The 24,026-nt window shown below is 39.5% G+C and overlaps 1 protein-coding gene and 1 pseudogene across 1 annotated transcript; one reads left to right on the top strand and one right to left on the bottom strand.

The window, feature by feature from the left end:
- The first annotated feature begins 10,581 nt into the window (after positions 1–10,581).
- LOC131538137 (up-regulator of cell proliferation-like) lies at positions 10,582–16,049 on the top strand (annotated as a pseudogene).
- A 4,246-nt stretch (positions 16,050–20,295) lies between these two features.
- LOC131537288 (uncharacterized) lies at positions 20,296–22,726 on the bottom strand. Its single transcript, XM_058770594.1, has 4 exons — positions 22,581–22,726; positions 22,042–22,479; positions 21,552–21,850; positions 20,296–20,612 (listed from the first exon to the last, which is right to left on the bottom strand). The coding sequence occupies exons 1-4, from the start codon at positions 22,724–22,726 to the stop codon at positions 20,296–20,298; spliced, it is 1,200 nt and encodes a 399-aa protein (XP_058626577.1).
- Between the last annotated feature and the right edge of the window lie 1,300 nt (positions 22,727–24,026).

Raw genomic sequence — 24,026 nt, 5'->3', positions numbered from 1 at the left:
TCCATGAGGTGACTCGATGTAGAATATATCAGCTTGCTTTAGGCTTGAAATGACTGAAATCTTCTCATGTGAGTTGATATCATTTTAAACATTCTTTAAAGTACTTCTCATTTCTTGTGAATGTATTTTGTAGTACGTGTAAAACTTTTCCAATGAAAGAACCTTTTTTAGCTTTATTGATATTGTAATCAAGGTTGTTAATGCTATGGACTGCACACATCTGCTTGTGTTGGGCTTGTGTTTACAGGTCGTATAAAACTAGGCCTGGCTGCAACAACTAATCGATAATTAAAATAATCATCAACTAATTTGAATAATGCATCAAAACAAACAGACCGCTCATAATTCTGACTAAAATACACATTTTGCTAAAAATATTTTTTGTCAGAAAACACTCATTATATTTGTTTTCATAGACAGGATGTGAAATGACATTCTTTAAAATAATGGATTACAATTATTTTAATTAAAAAATTATGCATATATTTTATTTATTTGTCATCCAATTACTAGTATTAATAAAAAAAAATCTACAAATAAATTGGTTATCAAAACAAATTGTTAGTTGCATGCAGCCCTACATAAGACATTGTTAAAGAGGTCGGCGGTATAATGTTGTGTGTGAACACTAAGTCATGTTTATTTGTGCAACATGTAATTAATTTCTATAGAGATAATGCATTATTACAGTGAAACAATTTGCTATATTTATTTTGTAAATTAGCAGAAAACCATCTCTACAACTGCAGTGCTTTATCACTATTTTTTAAATAAAGTTATAGTTCATAGTTCTGAATCATTTTGATATATTTTCACAATATTTTCTTTCAGATGATGCAACTGCTATAATAAAACCTGTATCATAGAATAGTAACTTTTCATTCTGTTTTTATTTTGTATATGTTTGTTGAATAACAATATAACTGTAGTAAAACCATGGTATCAGAACCATGTTTTTTTAAAAACCACGGTTCGCACCAAAAAACCACGGGTACTACAGTCATGGTTAACTACAGTTTTACTATAGTAAAACCATGGTTAATTTTCGTAAGGGAATTACTGCAGGCATAAAACAAACGAATATCATCAGCAAAAATTTAATTAGTTTGAATGGCTTTACTGCAGAGCAATTAACCCTTTTAAAGGAACACTCCACTTTTTTTGAAAATATGCTCATTTTACAACTCCCCTAGAGTTAAACAGTTGAATTTTACTGTTTTTGAATCCATTCAGCCGATCTCCGGGTCTGGCGGTAACACATTTAGCTTAGCTTAGCATAGATCATTGAATCATTAATTAGACCATTAGCATCTCGCTCAAAAATGACCAAAGAGTTTCGATAATTTTCCTATTTAAAGCTTGACTCTTCTGTAGTTACATCATGTACTAAGACTGACGGAAAATGAAAAGTTGCGATTTTCTAGGCCGATATGGCTAGGAACTATACTCTCATTCCAGCATAATAATCAAGGAACTTTGCTGACGTACCATGGGTTCAGCAGGCGCAGTGATATTACGCAGCGCCTGAAAGTAGTCCCCAGCTATATCATAACTAGTTACCTAGCTGGGGACTATTTTCAGGCACTGAGTAATATCACTGTGCCTGCTGCACCCATGGTTCCATCGGTTTTTAGTCTTTCTGCAATTTTTATCTCCCTGTAGGAGGTTGAATGAGTTTCAGTGAAGACTGCCCATTCAAGAAATACAAGAGATTAGCCGAATACAATTGGTTTCCTTGTGTTTTTAAAACATTATTTTAAACTTTTTATTGGATAGCTTACATCAGTCAGACAGCAAGAAACACCTTGCCTGCATTGTTCCAGTCGTTTAGGACTGAATTTTCAAAATCTCTATAAATCAGCCACTTCCAACTACAATTTCATGCATCCACGTCAGTTGAGTCCAAGAGCATTGATGCTACTGTGACAAAGAAAGAAGAGAAAGCATTCAAGATATGCAGAAATACCAGCATGTTCTGATTACCCATGTTCTGATTCCAGCAAAATCACAAAAGTAAAGTCTCATTTGAAATGCTTTATTTATTTATTTATTTATTTTTAAGAGAAAGCCAATATGCCAACACTTTCATAATTCACTCTAACAATAAAATTCTACATGCGGTTCATTTGTTTTTATATCCTTTTTTTTATCCAACCAAGATAATTCTCCCCTCTGTTGTTTGGTACAGTCCACTGAGATAAAAGAGAGAGGAGAGCAGGTGTGATCCTCATACCTTACGGAAACTGGAAGAGTGTTCCATGTGCAGAGTAAGTATACTTTTTTTTTTTGAACTTTTGTATGAATATATATGCATGGCTCATTAAACATTAGGCCTATCTATTTTTAGACTGTGAAATCATTTCGGGCTGTGTGATTTGTGGAAGAAATATGGACAAAGTTTTGATTGAATCGGTGTCAATTTAGAACAGCCATTCCTGCCTGTAACAGCATTTCTAATTTACTTACCAACATAGTTCTCACTGAACCAGGTTAAATATAGATTTAAAAAACAAAACAAATTAATCATTACCTACAAGTACATAACTTTTGCCTTCACTTTTCCCCCTAAATTCTTCATAAATTACCTGTATACTATATTTATTTTGAATTTTGTTTTTTAAAAAGAGAAAGAAATACACACATTTTTGGTGAAATTGAAAAAAACAAACAAACAAGGCAGCACAGGGAACAAGACGACAAAGTCCTTAAAAGACAGGCGAACAGAAGACAAGACAAGACTAACAATTATGGTTTTGAAATAATTAGAAAATGTTTCCCTTCCAAACAGCGCAGGGACAGTTAAAACAATGTGAATTTGTGAAGTTGTGTATGCTTCATATACTCCATTCATGCATAGTAGTGTCCTCTTCAACATTGAAAGGATGGTTCTCTAATCTGAAGATACCGAACAAAGTCTATTTTTAGGGGTAAGAATTTCCCTTCATTCTCTCCCTTGAACATTAACCCTCTTGGGTCAGCAGAGATGCCAGTGTGATCGCTTACATTTTTTCCTGATATGAGCAGAAAGAACTTAAATTACTCCATTTTTGATTGTACAAATAAGAGTAATATATTAATTGAAACTGTAGAAGGTCTGCTCTTGTTTGTATACACTCACAGTAACAACAAAATGTTGTGCATTTGTAAAATAAAGAAAACAAATAGGAGGTGCTTTCTGCCGTCTCTGTGAACTTTTTTTCTGAAATTCATGACAAAACTGATCCAAAATTCAGCCAATACTTGACACACAGACATGACAAAATGTCTATAGAAAGCTTTAAGTGCCTACTTCTAATGAAGTAATTCATATAGAAAACAAATATTTTCTCATAAGGTAACCCGTATAAAAATCAATGTGAGGTACAGTCTTGATCATCTGAGCTCATTATATGTCACCTTTATTTATATAGTGCTTTAAACAACACACATTGTGTCAAAGCATCTTTACCGTGTCAGACAGGAAAATAGTTTGTCAATAATGCATCAGGTTTTATGGGAAGTGTTCCCCATTCTGGATGACCTAATTAATGCAGCCTAACAATCCTTTAATGGATTTGAATAATAGAAATGTTCGAGCGTTATGTGTAAGTCAGGTTAAAGTAATGTTATATGTAAAGTGGTTACACCCACACACAGCGCAGCCTATTTATACGGTAATCATACATGTGAGCCAGGTGAAAATGTAAATGCCCACATCTCGATGAACAAAACTGCAAGATTCAACTAATTTTCACCATTTTTGAAAGAAGAAACACTGTAAGAAATAAGCCAGATTTACCACAGAAGAACAGCGTGATCCGATGTGGCTTTATTCTAGTGATGTTACATTCTTGAACAAATCGTTCTTTTTGAAAAAATCTTTTAGGTGAACAAATTGTTCTCATTCACATGATCCATTGACTTAAATTTCTCATTCACTGAAATCTCAGCTTCCAGAGCAGAGTGGCACTATTAGCAGCGCATGTGAACCGGTAGCTCTGTGGACGGTTTCATCCTGTCAAAGAATGACTAAACCTAAAGCCAATAGCCTTCGAGTATGAGATGAGACGGAGCATGTGATGTGTTAAATGTAGTGAATGAATAAGCCCTTCACTGATTGAGTTGCTTTTGAATCTGAAAGAGAGAGAGAGATCTTCTCATTCGTGAATAAGTTGAACGAACTAGTAAATGTAGTTCGTGAATGAAAGGAACCAGTTAGGGTTAGTACGATAATGATGGCGAACAGGTAGAGCTCAGCTTGTGTAGTTTGGCATACTTGCCGCAAAGAAAGAAATGTACTCTTTACCATTGTAAGTTAATGAAAACAGTGTAATATCATGGTTTCACACTGGACGCACAAGCAGAGCAGAGGCAGCGCAGAAGCTGTGTGTATGCAGAGTGGGAGCAGCATGCGCCCATTATGTTTTCACACTGGCACCGTTTGTTGCACACATCTGAACCGTGGCTTGTGTACTGCATATACAGACAGGTATCGTTTTATGTGATCATGTTTTTCAGGTGTTCTGTTCTGACAACTGCTTTGATTTATGATATGGGCAGCACTCAGCTGCAATGCGACCGTTCCCCCTCTGTCCCACACACATATGCAAATAACATGCTATATAATTAGTTTACATGATAAAAAAAGTAATTTTAAAGTTAATAATTGCCTCTAGTTTTAATCATTTAAACAGGACTTTGAAGTTTGCGCAAAAACTCCTCTCAGTGATATGTTTTCGTGTATTTTATTTTTTCATATGGTGAATCACTTACAGTGAGGAAAATAAGTATTTGAACACCCTGCTATTTTGCAAGTTCTCCCACTTAAAAATCATGGAGGGGTCTGAAATTGTCATCGTAGGTGCATGTCCACTGTGAGAGACATAATCTAAAAAAAAAAATCCAGAAATCACAATGTATGATTTTTTTAACTATTTATTTGTATGATACAGCTGCAAATAAGTATTTGAACACCTGAGAAAATCAATGTTAATATTTGGTACAGTAGCCTTTGTTTGCAATTACAGAGGTCAAACGTTTCCTGTAGTTTTTCACCAGGTTTGCACACACTGCAGGAGGGATTTTGGCCCACTCCTCCACACAGATCTTCTCTAGATCAGTCAGGTTTCTGGCCTGTCGCTGAGAAACACGGAGTTTGAGCTCCCTCCAAAGATTCTCTATTGGGTTTAGGTCTGGAGACTGGCTAGGCCACGCCAGAACCTTGATATGCTTCTTACAGAGCCACTCCTTGGTTATCCTGGCTGTGTGCTTCGGGTCATTGTCATGTTGGAAGACCCAGCCTCGACCCATCTTCAATGCTCTAACTGAGGGAAGGAGGTTGTTCCCAAAATCTCGCAATACATGGCCCCGGTCATCCTCTCCTTAATACAGTGCAGTCGCCTGTCCCATGTGCAGAAAAACACCCCAAAGATGATGCTACCACCCCACACAGTAGGGATGGTGTTCTTGGGATGGTACTCATCATTCTTCTTCCTCCAAACACGTTTAGTGGAATTATGACCAAAAAGTTCTATTTTGGTCTCATCTGACCACATGACTTTCTCCCATGACTCCTCTGGATCATCCAAATGGTCATTGGCAAACTTAAGTCGGGCCTGGACATGTGCTGGTTTAAGCAGGGGAACCTTCCGTGCCATGCATGATTTCAAACCATGACGTCTTAGTGTATTACCAACAGTAACCTTGGAAACGGTGGTCCCAGCTCTTTTCAGGTCATTGACCAGCTCCTCCCGTGTAGTTCTGGGCTGATTTCTCACCTTTCTTAGGATCATTGAGACCCCACGAGGTGAGATCTTGCATGGAGCCCCAGTCCGAGGGAGATTGACAGTCATGTTTAGCTTCTTCCATTTTCTAATGATTGCTCCAACAGTGGACCTTTTTTCACCAAGCTGCTTGGCAATTTCCCCGTAGCCCTTTCCAGCCTTGTGGAGGTGTACAATTTTGTCTCTAGTGTCTTTGGACAGCTCTTTGGTCTTGGCCATGTTAGTAGTTGGATTCTTACTGATTGTATGGGGTGGACAGGTGTCTTTATGCAGCTAACGACCTCAAACAGGTGCATCTAATTTAGGATAATAAATGGAGTGGAGGTGGACATTTTAAAGGCAGACTAACAGGTCTTTGAGGGTCAGAATTCTAGCTGATAGACAGGTGTTCAAATACTTATTTGCAGCTGTATCATACAAATAAATAGTTAAAAATCATACATTGTGATTTCTGGATTTTTTTTTAGATTATGTCTCTCACAGTGGACATGCACCTACGATGACAATTTCAGACCCCTCCATGATTTCTAAGTGGGAGAACTTGCAAAATAGCAGGGTGTTCAAATACTTATTTTCCTCACTGTACATGATTTTATGGTGAAATGTGTTATTTTTCATGTTAATCAGGTCAATTTTAAATAAAGAACAATTCACTCTGTGACTTTAATTCAGCGTGAGTGGTGCAGCAAAAATAGACCCAGTGCCAAAATGATCGCAGCACTGCCGCTTCTGCTCTGCTACACGCTGCTGCGCCGCCTCTGCGTATGGTGTGAATGCTCTAATCTGTTAACATCCGATTCTTTTTAATTCTTAGTTTAAAATAAAAATAAAATGAAGAACTGAAATAAAAAGACACCATTCCACAATTTTTTTTTTTATTTTAAGGCAGCATTAAAGGTTGTTTTTTAAACTGTACCTGACATGGGTACAATTGGAACAAATGTTTTTCTTGTCTATGTGAAATAACTGGCACAACCTTGATACAGGGACCACATGACTTTGCCAAAATTGTCTTAAGAATAAAACAAATGAACCACAATTTTTTAGAGTAATTGTCACAAAAGATGCAACTTGCATCAAAATCAACTTCTAATTTTACAGAATGTTTAACTCAGTAGATCCTGTGTGTAAGCTGGAATGACACTTGTAAATATCGGTTAGGTATAAGTGAGAAGTTACATGACGTGGCCAAGTATGGTAACCTATTCTCAGAATTTGTGCTCTGTATTTATCCCATCCAAGTGAAACTAGAAAAAAAAAGTACTTGAGTGTTGAAATGAAGTATTGCATTGGTTGTCAACAGGTAACAATTAAGCAGTAGATGGAAATCAATTCTTTTTGTTCCAGTCTTCTCAACTGTTTGAAGGTGCAGTAGAAGATCTTGGAAAATGCTAACTTTAGCCTGATAGCACTGAAAGCGAATGTATATGTTCCATACAAAGGGCATTAAAGTGTGCGAGACGTTAATTTAAACAGTATTTATTTACAGAGGTATATCATGTCACACTTCACACTTCTCTAGTAAGTTTCGTCTGTGTGTGAAGTCCGTGAGTGAATGTTCCGAAGTGAAGTAAACTTCAGCGGATTTCCCTGCTCAGGGAGTAGGGCGCAAAGAACACTGTGTAGGGATCATATCAATTCGGAAAACAGTTCATGCACGTAGCTCTCTTCTATCAAGCTGGTTATCTGAACCGAGTGTGTTAACTAAACAAGACATGCAAAATGTGCAGAGGGCTGGAACTGGGAACAGCGCTGGGCTACATCATGTGTCATTCACCGGTGAGAAAACTTTACAGCACAGTTAGTGAAAGTACTACAATACCAGGAAGGAAGAGTCCGGTTGTTGATGTTTGCCTGCCATTCTGGCTCTGTCTGCAAAGCGTGCGTGAATGCTCATGACGGATCCTGTCTGCGTGAACAGGGTGCGCAGAGGTATGCAAATACATATGTTGACAGGCAGGTAGGAAAGACCATTAAAACGCTCGGACCGAGCATTTTGATTGGACAAACATTTCTTGGTCCTACACCTTCCACAGAATATATAAATACAGATAAATACATTTAGACCACTTAACTTAATGATTGCTATCAGGATGTGAAGAGACTTTCAACCAGAATAACAAAAAATGTTTCTGAAGACTATCACCTATTGCACCTTTAAAGGGGTCATATAATGCCCATTTTCCACAAGTTGATATTATTCTTTAGAGACTTAATGAAAAGTCTGTAACATAGTTTGGTTAAAATTTCTATAGTGTAAAAAACACCTTTTTTACCCCGTCAAAAACAGCTCTTGTCAGAGCAAGCGGTATTGTCACGAATCTGGTCTGCACTCCCATTCATTCACCACTAGAGGTCACCACACACCACATGGACTCTCACAGCACACAGCACACTGGACTCAATTTCCCATCATCCATTGCACTAATTGAGCACACAGCTGCAGGCACTAATCACACGCACACCTGATCCCACGCACACACTGATCACACACCTTATTTAAACCCTGGACCTTCTCTGCCACACTGCCGAGTATTGTATGCATTTACCGCTCTCCTAGTAGTAGCTACTCTACAAAGCCCTGGATAGTTTTCCCTGCCTGGTTTCCCGTGTTGATTTCTAGCCCGCGTTCCCTGGATTATCTCTCTGCCTTGCCCTCAGGACACTGTTCGCCGATCGTCGACCTTTGCTTGCTCTAGGATTGCTCTTTGTCTTGTCCCTGCCATGCCTGTTTGCCATTGTTTCGACCCTGCCTGTACGACCACGTCTCTGCCTAATAAAAGCTTGCGAATGGATCCGCATGTCTCACGTCTCGTCAGCCATGTTACAGGTATTGTGTCATTCTCCTTTAAATGTTAATGAGCTCTGCTGACTCCGCCCCTCTCTTCTGAGCCGCTCCCTGAGGGATTTTTTACTTTAGCTGCATTCATCGTGAAACTTGCTAATTAGCACATTATTAGGAAAGGCCATTTGCAAAGATTCATTTAAAGGGGTCATATGATGCTTTTTTAAAGATCATTATTTTGTGTATTTGGTGTAACAGAACATGTTGACGTTTTATTGTTCAAAAAACACATAATTTTTCAAATACTATACATTATTGTAGGTCCTCTATGCCCCGCCTCTCTCAAACGCTTCGTTTTCTACGAAGTCCCTCCTTCTGACAAGCGCAGTCTGCTCTGATTGGCCAACTGGCACAGTGCATTGTGATTGGCCGAACACCACAAGCTGCGTCGGAAATGTAACGCCCCTTTCCATAATCGCCAGCTTTAGCTTTCAAAATTATAGTAAAGACAGTTAATAATGTCCTTAGTTTTACCATCATTCCAAGCCCGAGAGGGGAACAGAGTCACGTGACAGACACAGTGATGAAGCTCGTATATGTTTGCACACAAGCCGCGGTTGTGTGACCGTTTCTCCCTCTCTCACACAAACGATGCTGCGCTTTGACTCTCTCTCACTCACACACACACACACACACTTGCGCGTGCGCACACATGATGTGCAAATTTCCGCATTTGAACAGTCAATAGCAAATACTTAAACTAATAACAAAACATACAGTCACTGATTCAGAAGCGCCAGATTGTCATAGCAAAGTCAGAATTACCTCCTCTCCTAGGTTCACGAAACTGTTGTCCATAAAATGCGTTGCTGTTCTGTTGTAAGTAATCTTAATGATTCCTAAATGCAACTACTAATAAAGTGCTTTTGCTTTCAAATAGAAACGCACAGTGTCTCCCTGACATGGCTGCATCAACACTACTGCGGATACTGAAACCACGCCTTCTTTCTTTGCTTGAACATTTGGGCGGCATTATGCAAATATTTCCACATCGTGACATAGACGTGTGGGGGCGTGTTTGAACGAGCCGTTTTAGGGGGGCATGGCAGAGTCTTAACTTTGATAAAGAATATCTCTTTGGTTTTGAGACTTTAGTCTTTGCAACTTCAAGGATCTTATCTATGCACCATCAGCTTGTAACGCTCCAAAGAAAAAGGAAAACTTGAAATCGCATCATATGACCCCTTTAAAAAACCTTGTACTCACTTCTTCTGTAGGTGAAGTTGGATCACGAATGATTCGCGCAAACATAGACGCATTTAGGTAGATCGAGGGCGCATTCCCTTCAAAACAACAACAACAAAACAGCTCAATCGCGTAGGTGTAATTCTTATCTACATCTGCTCCGGCGGTGAAACAGCTGATGACAGCTCACTCAGGGCGGGTCTGAGGTAAGACACCAGTGCAGTCTGTGCTAAAATGCTGCTGTCAATCAAACTATCGTGAGTGGCCTTCGTACATGTGACGTCACACAGACAGACGGCTCGATTTGAGAAAGGGGAAAACATTTAAGGAGATTACAAAAAAACCACTGGGTGGATTTTTATCATTATAGGGTGGTTGTGTACACACACTGCCAACACACATTTCAGTTCAAACAACTTGTAAAAGTGCATGTAGCATTATATGACCCCTTAAAAGGCTAAAAAACAAGTACAGGTTTATTTTAGTGGAGCTAAAACTGATGTTGTAATATTACAACTGTGGGCCTTACAGGGTTAACATGAAATACAGAGTAATTAGATCAATCATTAACGTGCTATAAATAACAGAGCTTCGCATCTATATGCATTTTTTCCGAGAGCGTTCTTGCAACCCGGTAGCAATTCTTCCACGGCTCAGTAGTGGGTCACGACCCGTTGGTTGGGGACCTCTAATATATTGCATTATATTTTCCTGTATATTCCCATATATTTTTCTTTCATAAGGTGCAGCAAATGTAAATCATTTTTGTTCTTATTTACAGGGAACGTTATGAAGACACTCCTGGAAAACCTTGGTTTGGCCGAATACTATGATAAAAAGCTCACTCTCCACACTGTTCTGCAGATCAGCAAGAACAGTATTACAGATGTGCCAATCCAGTCCCTTTCAGATCTGCCATGGTCCTTCTTAAAGAGACTGATGATGCTACAAAGGACAGCAAGGAATGTTAAGTGTACCTCATCAGACGGGGCAGAAGATTCAGAAGAAGAGTGGGATGATGAACAGGATACTGCTGAATCAAATTGTTCCCTGTCAGTAAATCCTTTAGACATTTTGACTGCTGTATTTCTTTGTTCTGACAGTTTTCTTCAGCAGGAAATGACAGTGAAAATGTCCATGTGCCAGTTTGCTGTCCCTCTGCTGCTTCCAAACAGGGATAAAAATCAAATCACTCTTATGCTTTGGGCAATGAGAGATATTGTGAAAAAATACAGACCACACTCCTTATCAGATTCAAGTAGATTTGTGGAGGAAAGGATTGCTCTGTCAGACCTACCATTAGTGTCTTTTGTGAGACTTGGTAGGTGCAACATATCCAAATCAGAAATTCTGAATAAGTTGCTCAGCAATCCACAACAGTACACTGATACCTTTGTGCACTTCAACATGGATTGTGGAAACATCAACAAGAAAATATCAGATGGCTTGGTTGAGATGGCCTGGTATCTTCCATGTGGAAACAAGAACATTGACGTCTTTCCTGAACCTGTAGCGGTTGCAAACTTGAGAGGTGACATTCGGGACTTTAAAACACAGTACGCTTTCCTTTGTAAGGCTTCAGCTGCTGTGTTCGTGTTCTTTGAATCTCAACTTTCAGAATCAGAGTTCTTTTCAATCCAGAGTCAGAAATCTACACCTCAGTTATTTTTTGTGGGGAACACTAACAATGAGAGCATAAAAGCTACAGCCAGGAAGCTCAATCTAAAGAAAGGCAATTTCATCTTTAAAGCTAAGCAAAATGATGCAGACTTTGTTGACAAAATTCAAAACAAGTTGCAAGATGCAATTGAGAACAACAATCACAAAATGTCAGTTGTTCGTTTAGCTGAGATTGCACGGAATCTAGGAATCTTTGTGGATGAGGATGCTGAAGTATGTCAGCGTGCCAAAGCAAGTGCAGATGGAATTACATCAAATATTAATGATATAGTTCAGTTCAAAACGAAAGAGCTGCCATTGCAAGGAGAAATCCTGATGAAACTGGCCAAGTTAGAGAAGGAGGAATGCCGACTGAAGGAAGTAGGGGATACAAAAATTGAAGACTACAAGAATGATCTTCAGGAACAGCAAAAGGAACTCAGAAAAGAGCAAAACAGAATAAACATGTCAGCTACTATGAGCTGCTTTATCGATGCTTTATCAAAATCAACACTAGAAAGGGCCTACTTCTTAAAATGGTTGAAAATCAATTTGGAGAATCGCTCACATGCAGTACTGCCTCTACTCAGGGAACTATACAAACAGAAATGTCTAGATGTTTGTAGGAACAAGATGGAAATTGCTGAGCTTGATAAAAAGATTTCCAACAGTTCTTTGGGAGTGGAGCACTTCATTCGAGAGATGAGCCAGCTTTACGAGGCTGCAGTCTCGCTCCCAGAAGAAGATGCACTTTACCGAAAACAACTGGAACATTTACCTAGACTCTGTGCTCATCTACTGCTGGAGGGATATTCACTTGAACTTATGGATGGAGATTCTTCAAATATTCCTGTAAAGTGGATTTCTAGTGTGTTTTCTGAATTAAACACACTAGTGAAACCAAAAAACAAGATTATGGTTGTCACTGTTTTGGGCGTCCAGAGTTCAGGAAAGTCAACGTTGCTGAACACTATGTTTGGAGTTCAGTTTGCAGTAGGCAGTGGAAGGTGCACCAGGGGAGCCTTTATGCAGCTTATCAAAGTAACAGAAGAGTGTAACGCAGAACTCAACAGTGATTATATAATCATAATTGACACTGAGGGACTAAAATCCCCTGAGCTTGCTCAACTGGACAACAGCCATGCACATGACAATGAGTTGGCAACCATTGTTGTTGGACTGAGTGATGTAACAATTGTCAACATCGCCATGGAAAACTCCACAGAGATGAAAGACATTTTACAGATCATTGTTCATGCCTTCCTCAGGATGAAGGAAATGGGTAAGAAACACACGTGTTTGTTTGTACACCAGAATGTTGCTGATGTCTCCGCTCATGATTCAAACATCAGAGACCGTAAATTTCTGTTGGAACAACTGGATGAAATGACACAAGCTGCAGCCAAAATGGAGAACAAATTGGAGTTCAAGAAATTTACAGATGTGATGAACTATGACACTAAGACAGGTGACTACTACATCCCTGGATTGTGGCATGGAACCCCCCCAATGGCACCAGTAAGTATTGGCTATAGTGAGTCTGTGTATACTCTCAGAAAACGCATAATGGAGGTCTTCAGAGGTTACAACCCCAGCAACATCAGTGCATTTCTTAAATGGACCAAAGACTTGTGGACTGCTGTGAAATTTGAGAAATTCATCTTTAGCTTCAGAAATAGCCTGGTGGCTGATGCATACATCAAATTGTGCACAGAGTACAACAAATGGGACTGGACACTGAGAAAGCAAATGCACACTTCGGCATCAGAAGCTAAAATGAACATCTTGAACTATGGAAAATTTGAAAACTCAGAGAAGGGTACCATTGAAGAAGTCCGCAGTAATTTACTACAAAACGCAGATGATGAGCTTTCAAAAGGAGAAGATGAAATTATTAACAAGATCAAATCATACTACAAACAAGGAGAAGGTCATGTTGAACTTGTGGAAAGTTACCGACAAGACTTTATAAATTCTGCCAAGTCTTTGAAGACAGAGCTTTTGAATTCCATCATTAGAAAACTGGATGATGCTGTTTCACGTCGAAATGGAATGATCAAGGTGGAAGGAATCAAAAAGACATACATGGATACGATGGAGAAAAAAGTGCTAAACTTGCTGAAAGACTGTCGTGAGAAAAAAACAAATATGTCAGACTCCATGCTAGATGAAGCATTTGAGAATATGTGGCAGGAGACTGTCAGGACGTTGTCAGACACAGGGTTTCAATCACAAGATATCAAGACAAAGGTTTATTATCATTTGACGAAAAATCTTAAATCTAGAGGAAGTTTCATGGCTCAAAGCTTAGACGAAGTGAAGGATTTAAGCAATCAGGGCTATGGACCTTTCATTGCACACAAAGACAAAAATGTTGTATCCAAGTGGATTTATCAAAATCAGATCAAGATCGTTCAAGAGATGTCAGACAACCTTATCGTGGACTGTTGGGAATCTGTAAGAGCAAAGGGGAAAAGTAAGGATGATTATGATGACACATACATCAGGGAGATTCTTAACATGATTGATGAGAAACTTAAGGCTCATGAAAATCTTAAGCTGAAGGAAGACTTTGAACTGTCCCTTAAACTGCACATATGTGGATTTGCAAGCAGAGAATTTCAAAAGATCCACGATCAATTCATCCTGGACAATAACCCACGCACCACCCTGGAGAAGGCCAAACAAATATACCACCGTAAATTCGTAGACCTTTACCGTGAATGAGACCAATGTCAGAATACAGCTGATGAATTCATGAGAAGATGCCTAGAACCTGCCTTTGAACGATATATTTCTGAGAACTTGGGCATGGAAATGGCAGACAAGATGGTGACTGGAGAAAACGCAGCAATATTTGGAACAAGGACAACATTTCAGATTTCAATCTTAAAAAATCTTCTTGTTGAATCTAAATTTGAAACATATTTGCATTTCATTAAGTCATACGAAAGGTCTGTTAAAGCCTTTATTTCTGACAAAGTGAAAACGCACTTTTTAGGAGAGAACAGAATTGTCAAATTAGAGGAAGAGCTTGTCAATAAAGTCATCAGTGAAGTTACCCAGGCAATCGAAGAGGCAGAACAAGACCCAAATATAAATGACATCAAGGGATTCATCCAAGACATATGCAGGAAACTTAAAAAAAGGCTTGTTATTCCCAAGGATGCAGTGGACAAAATCAGCACACTAAACAATGCAAATCCAAAAAAAATTGCTGAATGCCTTCAATGTTCTGTGAAGGATATGCATAAATCACTGAAAAGATCTTGGTTAGAAGCTCCCTTTCAAATCAAAATAGATCGTCTCCAAATCAAACCACAGGATGAGCTGTTCAGACGGGTGCATGGCTGTGGAAAACAGTGTCCATTCTGTGAAGCTCCATGTGAAGCTGGAGGACAAACCCACACTAAACACTTTGTCTCAATCCACAGACCACAAGGTCTCGGCCGCTACAGACTTAATAATTCTAAAAAACTAGTGACAGACATCTGTACATCATCGGTGCACAGTGACCAAAGCTTTAAATGTGCTGATACCAATGATCAATGGCATCCATATAAGGAATACAGCAAAATCTATTCAGACTGGCGAATTGATCCAGACTGCAGCACAGAGGCCACAGCATACTGGAAATATGTGATGGCACAATTCAATGATGAATTCGCAAAGGAGTACAATGCAAAGCCTGCAGACATACCCTCATTCTGGTGTAAAATCAGTAAGGTCGATGCAGAGAAAAGCCTAGTGTAAACATAATACCTTAACCCCGTTTAAATTAGTTTAATACATAATGGTAAGAAACCATTAAACTGACATCTTTTTTTTTCTTCTTTTTTTTCTTCAAAGATTTGTTTATGGGCTTTTTATGCCTTTTATTTAGACAGGACAGTGTGTAGTTGACAGGAAAGCATTGGGTGAAGAGAGGGGAGCGGGATTGGCAAAGGATCACGAGCCAGGATTCGAACTCGGGTTGCCGTGAGCGCAGTTGCGCTGTATGTCGGCCGACTAAACTGACATCTTAATATGTAGTTATCCAGAGGGAGAGAGAGACAGAGAGAAATTAAATCTAACATAGAAGAACAAGAACTCGCTTTGGTTCAATAATGATTTTAACTACTATTATGGTTAATGCATGAAATAGAGAACAGTTTACTGTTGATATTTCATTCATGGGTAAAAATTTTTCTTTTGACACGTCTTAGAGGCCTAAATGTTATTGAAAAAGTTATTTTGTAATTCGTTTTTAGATGCTCTAAATATTACTCTCTGATTCTTATGTGTAGATTCATGTCCACACGTACACAGGTATTTTTATAAACCGAGCTTTTCCTTCTTCAGTTTTCAAAAAAATCTCCATCCACATGAAAACAAACGCATGCTATGAAGCACTGTCAAGAGCATACCAAACCAACAGGTGGCGATATAATCTCAACCGTAAAGCCATGTTGGCCAATCAGAAGCCTGAAAAAGTTTTCAGTAGGCGGAGACAACAATGCATGCTCCTACGTCACTGTCTACACGATAACACTGAAACCAGAGTTTTAGAAAATCTTCACCCTGACAGGAGTTTTCAGAAATGTTCGGTTTCAGTGACCTGGTGCAGCGTTTGCGTGTGGATGAACGGCCAAACCGCATAGAAAAAGCTGCGTTTTTGAAAATAACAGTGTTCGTGTGGACAGGGCTTTAGTAATAACTGGTGTTTTCAGCTGTACCACAAAAGCTGTTTGTGTTATTGACTAATTGTAATGAATTTAATTTTAATTTGTAATGTAACTATTTAGAGCTGTTGTTCTGCGGCTGTGTGTTATATATATGGGCATATATAAGGTCACAACACTGCTGAAATCTGCAACAGGTTAATTCATTCTGGAGACTTCATTTGCCAGTCACATGCAAACAATGTTACCTGAATAAATTCAGACAGTTTGTGCTTGTGCTGAAAATCTGATCACCTGTCTTGCATCTACAGTTGAACAGGGTCACCACCGTGACTAACGATATAAACATATAAGATATTAAAAATCACATAAACATGTCAAACTTTCACACACATTTACTGAGTCTTCAACTCATGAACTTTTTTGAATGTCTTTTTCTGGTTTATCCCTCTCAATACCTTTCTTTTGCAATATGTGGGACTGAGTCACCTAAAATCTGGGCAATGGTGCGATTGCTGAGGAAACAAGAATTGATGAATAAGAAAATAATGAAATTATTGAATTGCATGATTTTACTTTTGAATTACAAATGTTGACAAGTGAATTGGGAACAATGGAACTCCAGACTCCTGTTACAAAATTATAAATGTCAGATGCTGTAAAAAGATGCATCCTATTTTGAGATTACAGGTGTAGATTGCTTTGTGGTTTTGACTGCTTTGTAAAGAACAGTTAAAGACAAGGGGATGCATTTTGCAACACGGTTGCAAAATGGAACTTCTAGTTAACCGTGGTGTAAAGTGTTATTCACACTTGCGCTGGGGTGTTAGATTGCGATTTAGACATGCCTCGCTTATGTTTTGAAAGGTGTTACAATTATTTTTATAGTAGAAGGTAGAAGTAGGTATGCTTGCCATCTAGAAATGTTGCAGTTCTTCCATTTGAACTTTTGACACTGTCTTGTGTAGCCTGTGTGACAAAGGTCACGTTTCCTGCCTGCACGGGAGGAGGCAGTCACGGACACTGGCAGAAGATGGAAGAATGCTGGGAGGTTTTTGATGAGATTAATGCAAATGATATGCAAGACTATATACAGTAAATGCTTGTAGGATTTCTGTTAGTGGCCGACGCTTCGTGGTGAAGAATTTGACTTGCTGTTACTTTTGTTATTTGCTTATGAGTTATTGTTTTTAATAAAACGAAACCATTGTATTGGTGATTCGTAAAATTTTTTAACTAGTCTCCGAGTGATTAATTTCTGGTAACTGGTCATGTGAACCTGAAGAAGACCTTTTCGAGCTCCAGGTGGTTGGGACTTGACTGAGCCGGGCACCGGGAGAAAGGTCCTGAAACTTCTGACAACACCTATCCAAACAAGAGGTAATTATACATCGGTTGTATTTGCTACCTCAAAGTTTCTATTTTCTGTCGCAAAGGGTATCTAAGTTGATGATATCTATTTCCACTAGATGGCGCTTGTGTACTTAAGCACTCACTCATTTCACTAACTTTTGAATTGTTTAATTTGTTAAACTTTATATTTTGGTTATTTTACAGTGTTTATTGTGATTTCTTTACTGAATTATTGTTTGCTTGAGCAAGATTGCAAGACTGAAAAAGAGTTTTTAGTTGTTTTATTTTATTCATCCTGTTTATTTAGTTCTACGGTGTTGGTGTCGGTGTCCATAAGTGCATTAAACATCTGTAAAAAGAACCTCAGCCTTCGCGTTGTGACTAAGGGAGGCATATCGGTTGATTATGAATTATTTATGGATGGTAAAGATGTGAATTGTAAGTTTTAGCCCTTTATAACAGTTGTCATAACTTGATAAAAACAGGTTTATTATTGTATGTTGTTTTGGCATTTCATTTATTGTATACCTTTTAAATTCGCTTATTGAAAGAACAGCAGCAGCAGCAGTATGGTGTAACATTTATTTGAAACACATGTATTTGGCACTTGCTACCTTATATCTTTACTCTTTCATTTCATTCTTTTCATGGCTTTGGAAAACTTGCATCTGATGTTTCTCTACGTCGCTTTTTGCATAACTCTGGGTCGTCGACACCAAGCTTCTTTGCTATTTCTTTCTAGGAATTAAATGCTTTCTCTGAATCTTCAGTCTCTCTGCGAGCGATCGTACAGGTGCGGATGTATTTGTGGCAGCTCAGCTATTCGACACAGTGTATTTATGTTGCTAGTGACTTGGAGATGTTGTTCTCCTGCCTGACCTCCGTTGACTGAGAAACGAACCGGGGAAAGATAAAGAAAAAAAAAAATCGCACGTCAAAAAAGGTGGAGTTCCCGAACCCACCCACCAATTCCCTAGCGAAAAAAGTTTTTTCTCTCCTTAAACTTGTTTGGAAGCCACTCAGTGGTGTTTGATATCGTATTTCTTCGTATTGTAATACAGTGTAGATAACTTAGGCGAGCTGACTGGCGTTATCAAGTACGCTGCTGTTCCATTTGCAGAATTACCGGACTTGTGTCCTCTCGTCCTCAGGAGTCCGAACTTTGCGTACTTGATATTGAGAAATGGCCGAAGTGTACATCTGATGGACACTTCGCACCCTACCATATCCCAGAACCACTTGTGCGCAGATAACGATGGAATTATATTCCAAGAACACGGCGGATGAGAGTTCTGTGGGGAATTCACATTGAAATGTAAGTATTGTGTTTTCATTTACTGAAATACCTAGCGAAAGTGTTAAAAGCCAGTTTTTTTTTAACACAAAGCCCACAAACAATAAGACAACCAGTATATAAGGCAATCTTTCCCTTTGTTGTGTTTTTGTAGTGCTGTCATGCAAGATATGTCCACACGTTTTAACCAAACCTGAGCACTTCAGTATTTTGTGTGCATGTGCTGCTGTGTCATATTTTCTAATGTTGCACCAATTTTTACATATGTTTAAATATGTTGTACATATTTTCAAAAACTGCACCACTGTCTAAATATTTTTCACAAGTGTTTCCATTTTCTCTTGTTTTATGACTATTCTGGAGAAAATTAGCCTGCTGGGGAAGGACTTAAAAATACAAAGTAATCAAGTTAATAGACAGATTTTTACTGAAATTCATTGTGCTGTTGTTGTTAACAAGCATGGTTTATTTGCTCTGCCTTATGATTGCAGGTGTCCTGGGAGAGGTGAGGGGGTGAGTGGAAGTTGGTTGTAATGGAGCCGATGAGACGAGAGGCGAGTGGATCCAAGTGCAAGCTTTTATTAATAAACATAGTCAAATCACAGGCAGGGTCAAACAACGGCAAACAGGTATAGCAGGGACAAGACAAAGAGTAGTCCTAGGGCAAGCGTGGGTCTTCGATCGGCGAACAATATCCAACAGAGCAAGGCAGAGAGATAATCCAGGTACACGAGCAGTAGTCCAAGAGAGGTGCAAACAGAGTCCGAAAGGGAAGTCAAAGGGTAAATCCAGGAAACACGGGCAAGAATCAAAACACTACAGTAACTATCGCTTGGAGAGTGATAAACGCTATACAATACTCTGCAAAGAGGAAGAGGATGCCCATGGTTTATGTAGAGTGTGTGATCAGTGCAATCAGCTGTGTGTGTCGTCAGTGCAATGGCTGATGGGAATTGTAGTGCAAGGTAATGTGAAACAGTCTGTGTAGTGTGAGAGTCAATATGATGGAAGGGTGACCTCTGGTGGCAATCAGACAGAATTCATGACACTGGTGGAGCTACTCAGGGAAGACATCAAACTCCAGAGAGAGAAACAGAGGAGAGAAGAGCACAGGAGAGCAGGGAGAGAATGGAGAGACAATAAATTATTTATTAACCCTTCTTTGAAGAAGAGAAAAGTGGATTTTTTATTTTTTTTTGTCACGTTGTCAATGAAACAACATAATTTCTGTAGTTTATTTTTGTGACGTAAGTTAAAAACGAAATGGTAAGTTGTATACATTATTCATTTTTGTAATGTAATTTATTTGTAAATGAGCCTGAGTACTTTCTGTACATTTTGTATTTTTGTTTTGCACGTTCACATGTGTGAATAAAAGGGAAGTAATTGTTATGTACATTGTTCAGTTTTTTAATGCAGCTTACAAAACATTGTTCTATGTTTTTTTTTTGTCCTGTAAATACATTTTTTACACATTAAACAAATTGTTCTATACATTACTGAAAGTACTTTTTACAACATAGCCTAGGTTTAACATCAGAAAAACAACATCAGTTTTGAGCCCAGCCCTGCCTCCAGGTGTTCTGGGGTCTTCAGGAGGTGAATCTCTTGGTGAATGGCCAGCACCTCCTCAGTGACTCGGAGGACAGTGGACCGAGGCATGTCCAACACTCTGGAGACCACTCTGTATGATACACCACTGGCCAGACAGAAGAGAAACACCGGGGTCTGGACTGTGGCACTTCTCAGAAGATCCAGCAGCACTGTCAGAGCCTCCCTGCTCAGCCCAAAACCATTAAAAACCTGTCCAGCGCTGACACATTCAGCTGTATCCTGCAGTACAGGGGTCTGCTCTGATTTAGCGAAAGAAGGAAAAGAGAAATTGTTTATGACAAAGTAATTAGTAGAAGAAATGTTGAGGTACTTTAGTAAACTACTTGTAGTAACTACTAATACCACACTGGGGAAAAACTACTAGTCATATTTAAAACCTTAGTTGAAGGGATAGTTCACCCAAAAATGAAAATTCCAAACCTGGAGCAACTTGAGGATGAGTAAATGATTACAGCATTTTCATTTTTGGATGAATTATCCTCTAATTAAAAGCATTATTGTGCATACTCTAATATACTTAAGGTATTGAGAGTAAAAGTAAAGGTATTTAAAGTATTTTTCTGAAAAATAATTAGTCAGGATGGTTTTGCATTAATATTACTGCTGCACTACTGTGTGTGTTGCATTTTACTTCTGAATATGTTCAGGATTGTTAAATTTAAAGTTGCCTACTGTTGGGTAGTTTAATATACAACAATGCATCGTGTTGTAAAATACCATATTTTTGTAGTGTTGCTGTCCTGTGAGAAAAAAAAAAAGACGAAGAAAACTTAGTATTTCACATTTGTACGAGAATACTTAATGAATGTACTTCCTTACAGTCCACCACTGATTATTTTGAAAATGAAAGTAACAACAAATTGTTGCTAACTATATCAGGCGCTGCATCTGAAGGACTCGGACCGGCCAAAGAGCACTGTTCAGCTGTCACAGCATTTTTTTATTCTATTTTTATTTTTTTAATAAAAATAAAAGTCCAGGTTGCAAACCTGTCTACATATGATCACCATGGTCAAGACAATAAACTTTATAAAATCGCACCTTTGTAAGATATGAGTCAGCATTTGAACTGCTGTGTGTTTTGTAGTTTTTCATATGTCTCATTACATTACTAAAGTAAGCTCAAAGCCAAAACCAGCAATTAATATTTTAGGACGCAGCAAACCAGTGTAACTTACCAGGGCTGCGTTCTTGTTGCAGCATCCCTTCAAGTGTGGTCCACACCTTTTCCCTGTCTGTCTTGGGAAGGCATTTCAAGTCTTTGAAACGAGGATCCAAAACTGTAGCAATCTGGAGCCATGCATTGTTGAGCTGTTCTTGACGGGATGCTAGGTCCTCCTTGAACTTGGTCTTGAATCTCACCACATATGCAGGGTCCTCATCACAGGCTTCCATCTTGAGACGCAAGTGGCAGAGAGAAGGTAGTACCACAGAACAGGAGACATAGGCCTCTCCACCCAGGAGCTCAGTTACATACCTACGCACACAAACACACACATGCACACAGAGACAGTGTATTATTAGAACAGTGGTTATCAACATATTATTATTATTATTATCATCATTATTATTTTTACATACATACATGTTATTGATATTTGACTTGGTTTAATTCATTCCAGAAAATAATCAAAGCAATGTTATTTGATAAGTTACAGACTGATTTACCTGCATGGCTCTAGAAGTGTCTCCAGCCTCTGCAGTTTATCCCACTCTGCTGCGATCGGCAAAACGAGTTTGTGCTCCTGATTATCCTGGATCAATGGCTCTTGCTTCTTTCCCAGGCTGACTTGTTGTGCTTGAAGCTCCGCAGCATTTGCTGGGCTGTGCTTAAAATGACCGACAACTTTGCGAGCCTTGGCCAAAGCATTTACAAAGCCGCTGTCAGCAAGACTCACTGTGACACTTCTCTGCACCATGTGAGCGACACAGTTCATGTGTTCATAGCGTGTAAGTCGAATTGCGGCAACCATGTTGCGTGCACTGTCAGTCCCAATGGTTGTCGTCTTGCCCTCGATGTCCCACTTACGTGCAACAGACAGGAACTGTTCTTTACAAGCCTCCGCAAAATGACGCTCCTCAGTTTTAATATAGTCAGCGCAAAGACTTCAGTTCCACGTGTCACTGATGAAATGTGCAGTTACTCCGAGGTAATTGTTGTTACTCACTGATGTCCAATGGTCTCCTGTCAGGGCGATATGATTTACTTGAGCCAAGACCTCTTTCCTTTTTTCTTTTTCATAGAGGCCGTTCTCCCACCCCCCACCTCCAAGACCTCCACACCCTCTGCTTGCGGTTCTGTGAGGCCACGCAGAGCTAGAACTCCCAGCAAGCAAACCAGAGGAGTTCTCATTCTGTACGGGGAACAAAAGGCCAGCAAGTGTGATGTCAGAGGATGGAGAGCGGTGGAATGACTGCAGTGTGGAGGATGAGGTACCAGCGCTACCAAATTTTGTTCCAAAACGAAATCCAGGAGCCCAGCTAGTAATGGACAGGATCTATTCCCCTCTGCAGCTCTTTCAGCTCTTCTTCACAAGCTCTGTGCTGGACACCATTGTGAAGAACACAAACGCCTTCTTGCGAATGCGGTCGGAGGCTGGAAAACGTTTCCTTTGGTTGCCTTTGAATGCACAGGAACTGTGTTCATACATCGCACTTGTGATCTACATGGGGCTCCTCGGTGCAAAAACCATTGTCGATTACTGGTCTGGTAAAGAAATTTACCGCTTACCCTTCCCAAATTCGGTCATGTCCAGGTCCAGATTTCAGGCCATTTCTTGGAACCTGCATCTTTGCAATCCTGAGGACGATCGAGACAATACAAGGAAGAAGGGGACTGAAGCCTACGACAGACTTTTCAAAATCAAGCCCCTGTACAATGACATAGTCTCTGCTTGCCAAACATACTTCCATCCAGACAGACAGCTAGCAGTGGACGAGAGGATGGTGGCTTCAAGGGCGCGAATTGGCATCAAGCAGTACATGAAAGACAAGCCGACCAAGTGGGGCTTCAAACTCTATGTACTTGCTGATTCTGCCTGTGGTTACACATGGAACTTCTTCGTCTATGAAGGCAAATCTTCCCTGGGCACTGGAAAAGGGCTCAGTTATGATTCTGTCATGCAGCTCCTGGATCTCTCACTTCTTGGCAAAGGTTACCAGCTTTTTATGGACAACTTTTACACAAGCCCGTGCCTTTTTACAGACTTGCTCACTAAGAAGACTCTGGCATGTGGCACCATACGTACCAACCGGCGGGGCTTCCCCAAAACCAAAGCAAATGACATCAGTCGCAGAGCCCAAAGGGGAACCATACGATGGCTCAGAGATGGGAAGCTTCTCTTTGTAAAGTGGATGGACACACGAGAGGTTATCATTTGTTCAACAATGCACAAGGCATATAACGGTGATGAGGTCCTTAGGCGTGTCAAGAATCCCGAGGTGTATGGGAAAGACGGAGCATCCCGATTCCAGCGGCAGTGAGGACTACAATAAACACATGGGAGGTGTGGACCTGTCGGATGCCCTCATTGGGTACTATAATGTCTTGCATAAAACCACTAAATGGTACAAGACATTTTTTTCATTTGTTGACATTGCAGTGGTAAACAGTTTCATTCTCCACAAGTACCTTTGCCAGTCTCAGAGCAAAA

This window comes from Onychostoma macrolepis, chromosome 03 (assembly GCF_012432095.1).
Source record: "Onychostoma macrolepis isolate SWU-2019 chromosome 03, ASM1243209v1, whole genome shotgun sequence".
Taxonomy (NCBI): domain Eukaryota; kingdom Metazoa; phylum Chordata; class Actinopteri; order Cypriniformes; family Cyprinidae; genus Onychostoma; species Onychostoma macrolepis.
The sequence above is the reverse complement of the archived record's forward strand: the minus strand, read 5'-3'. Positions and strand labels throughout refer to the sequence as shown.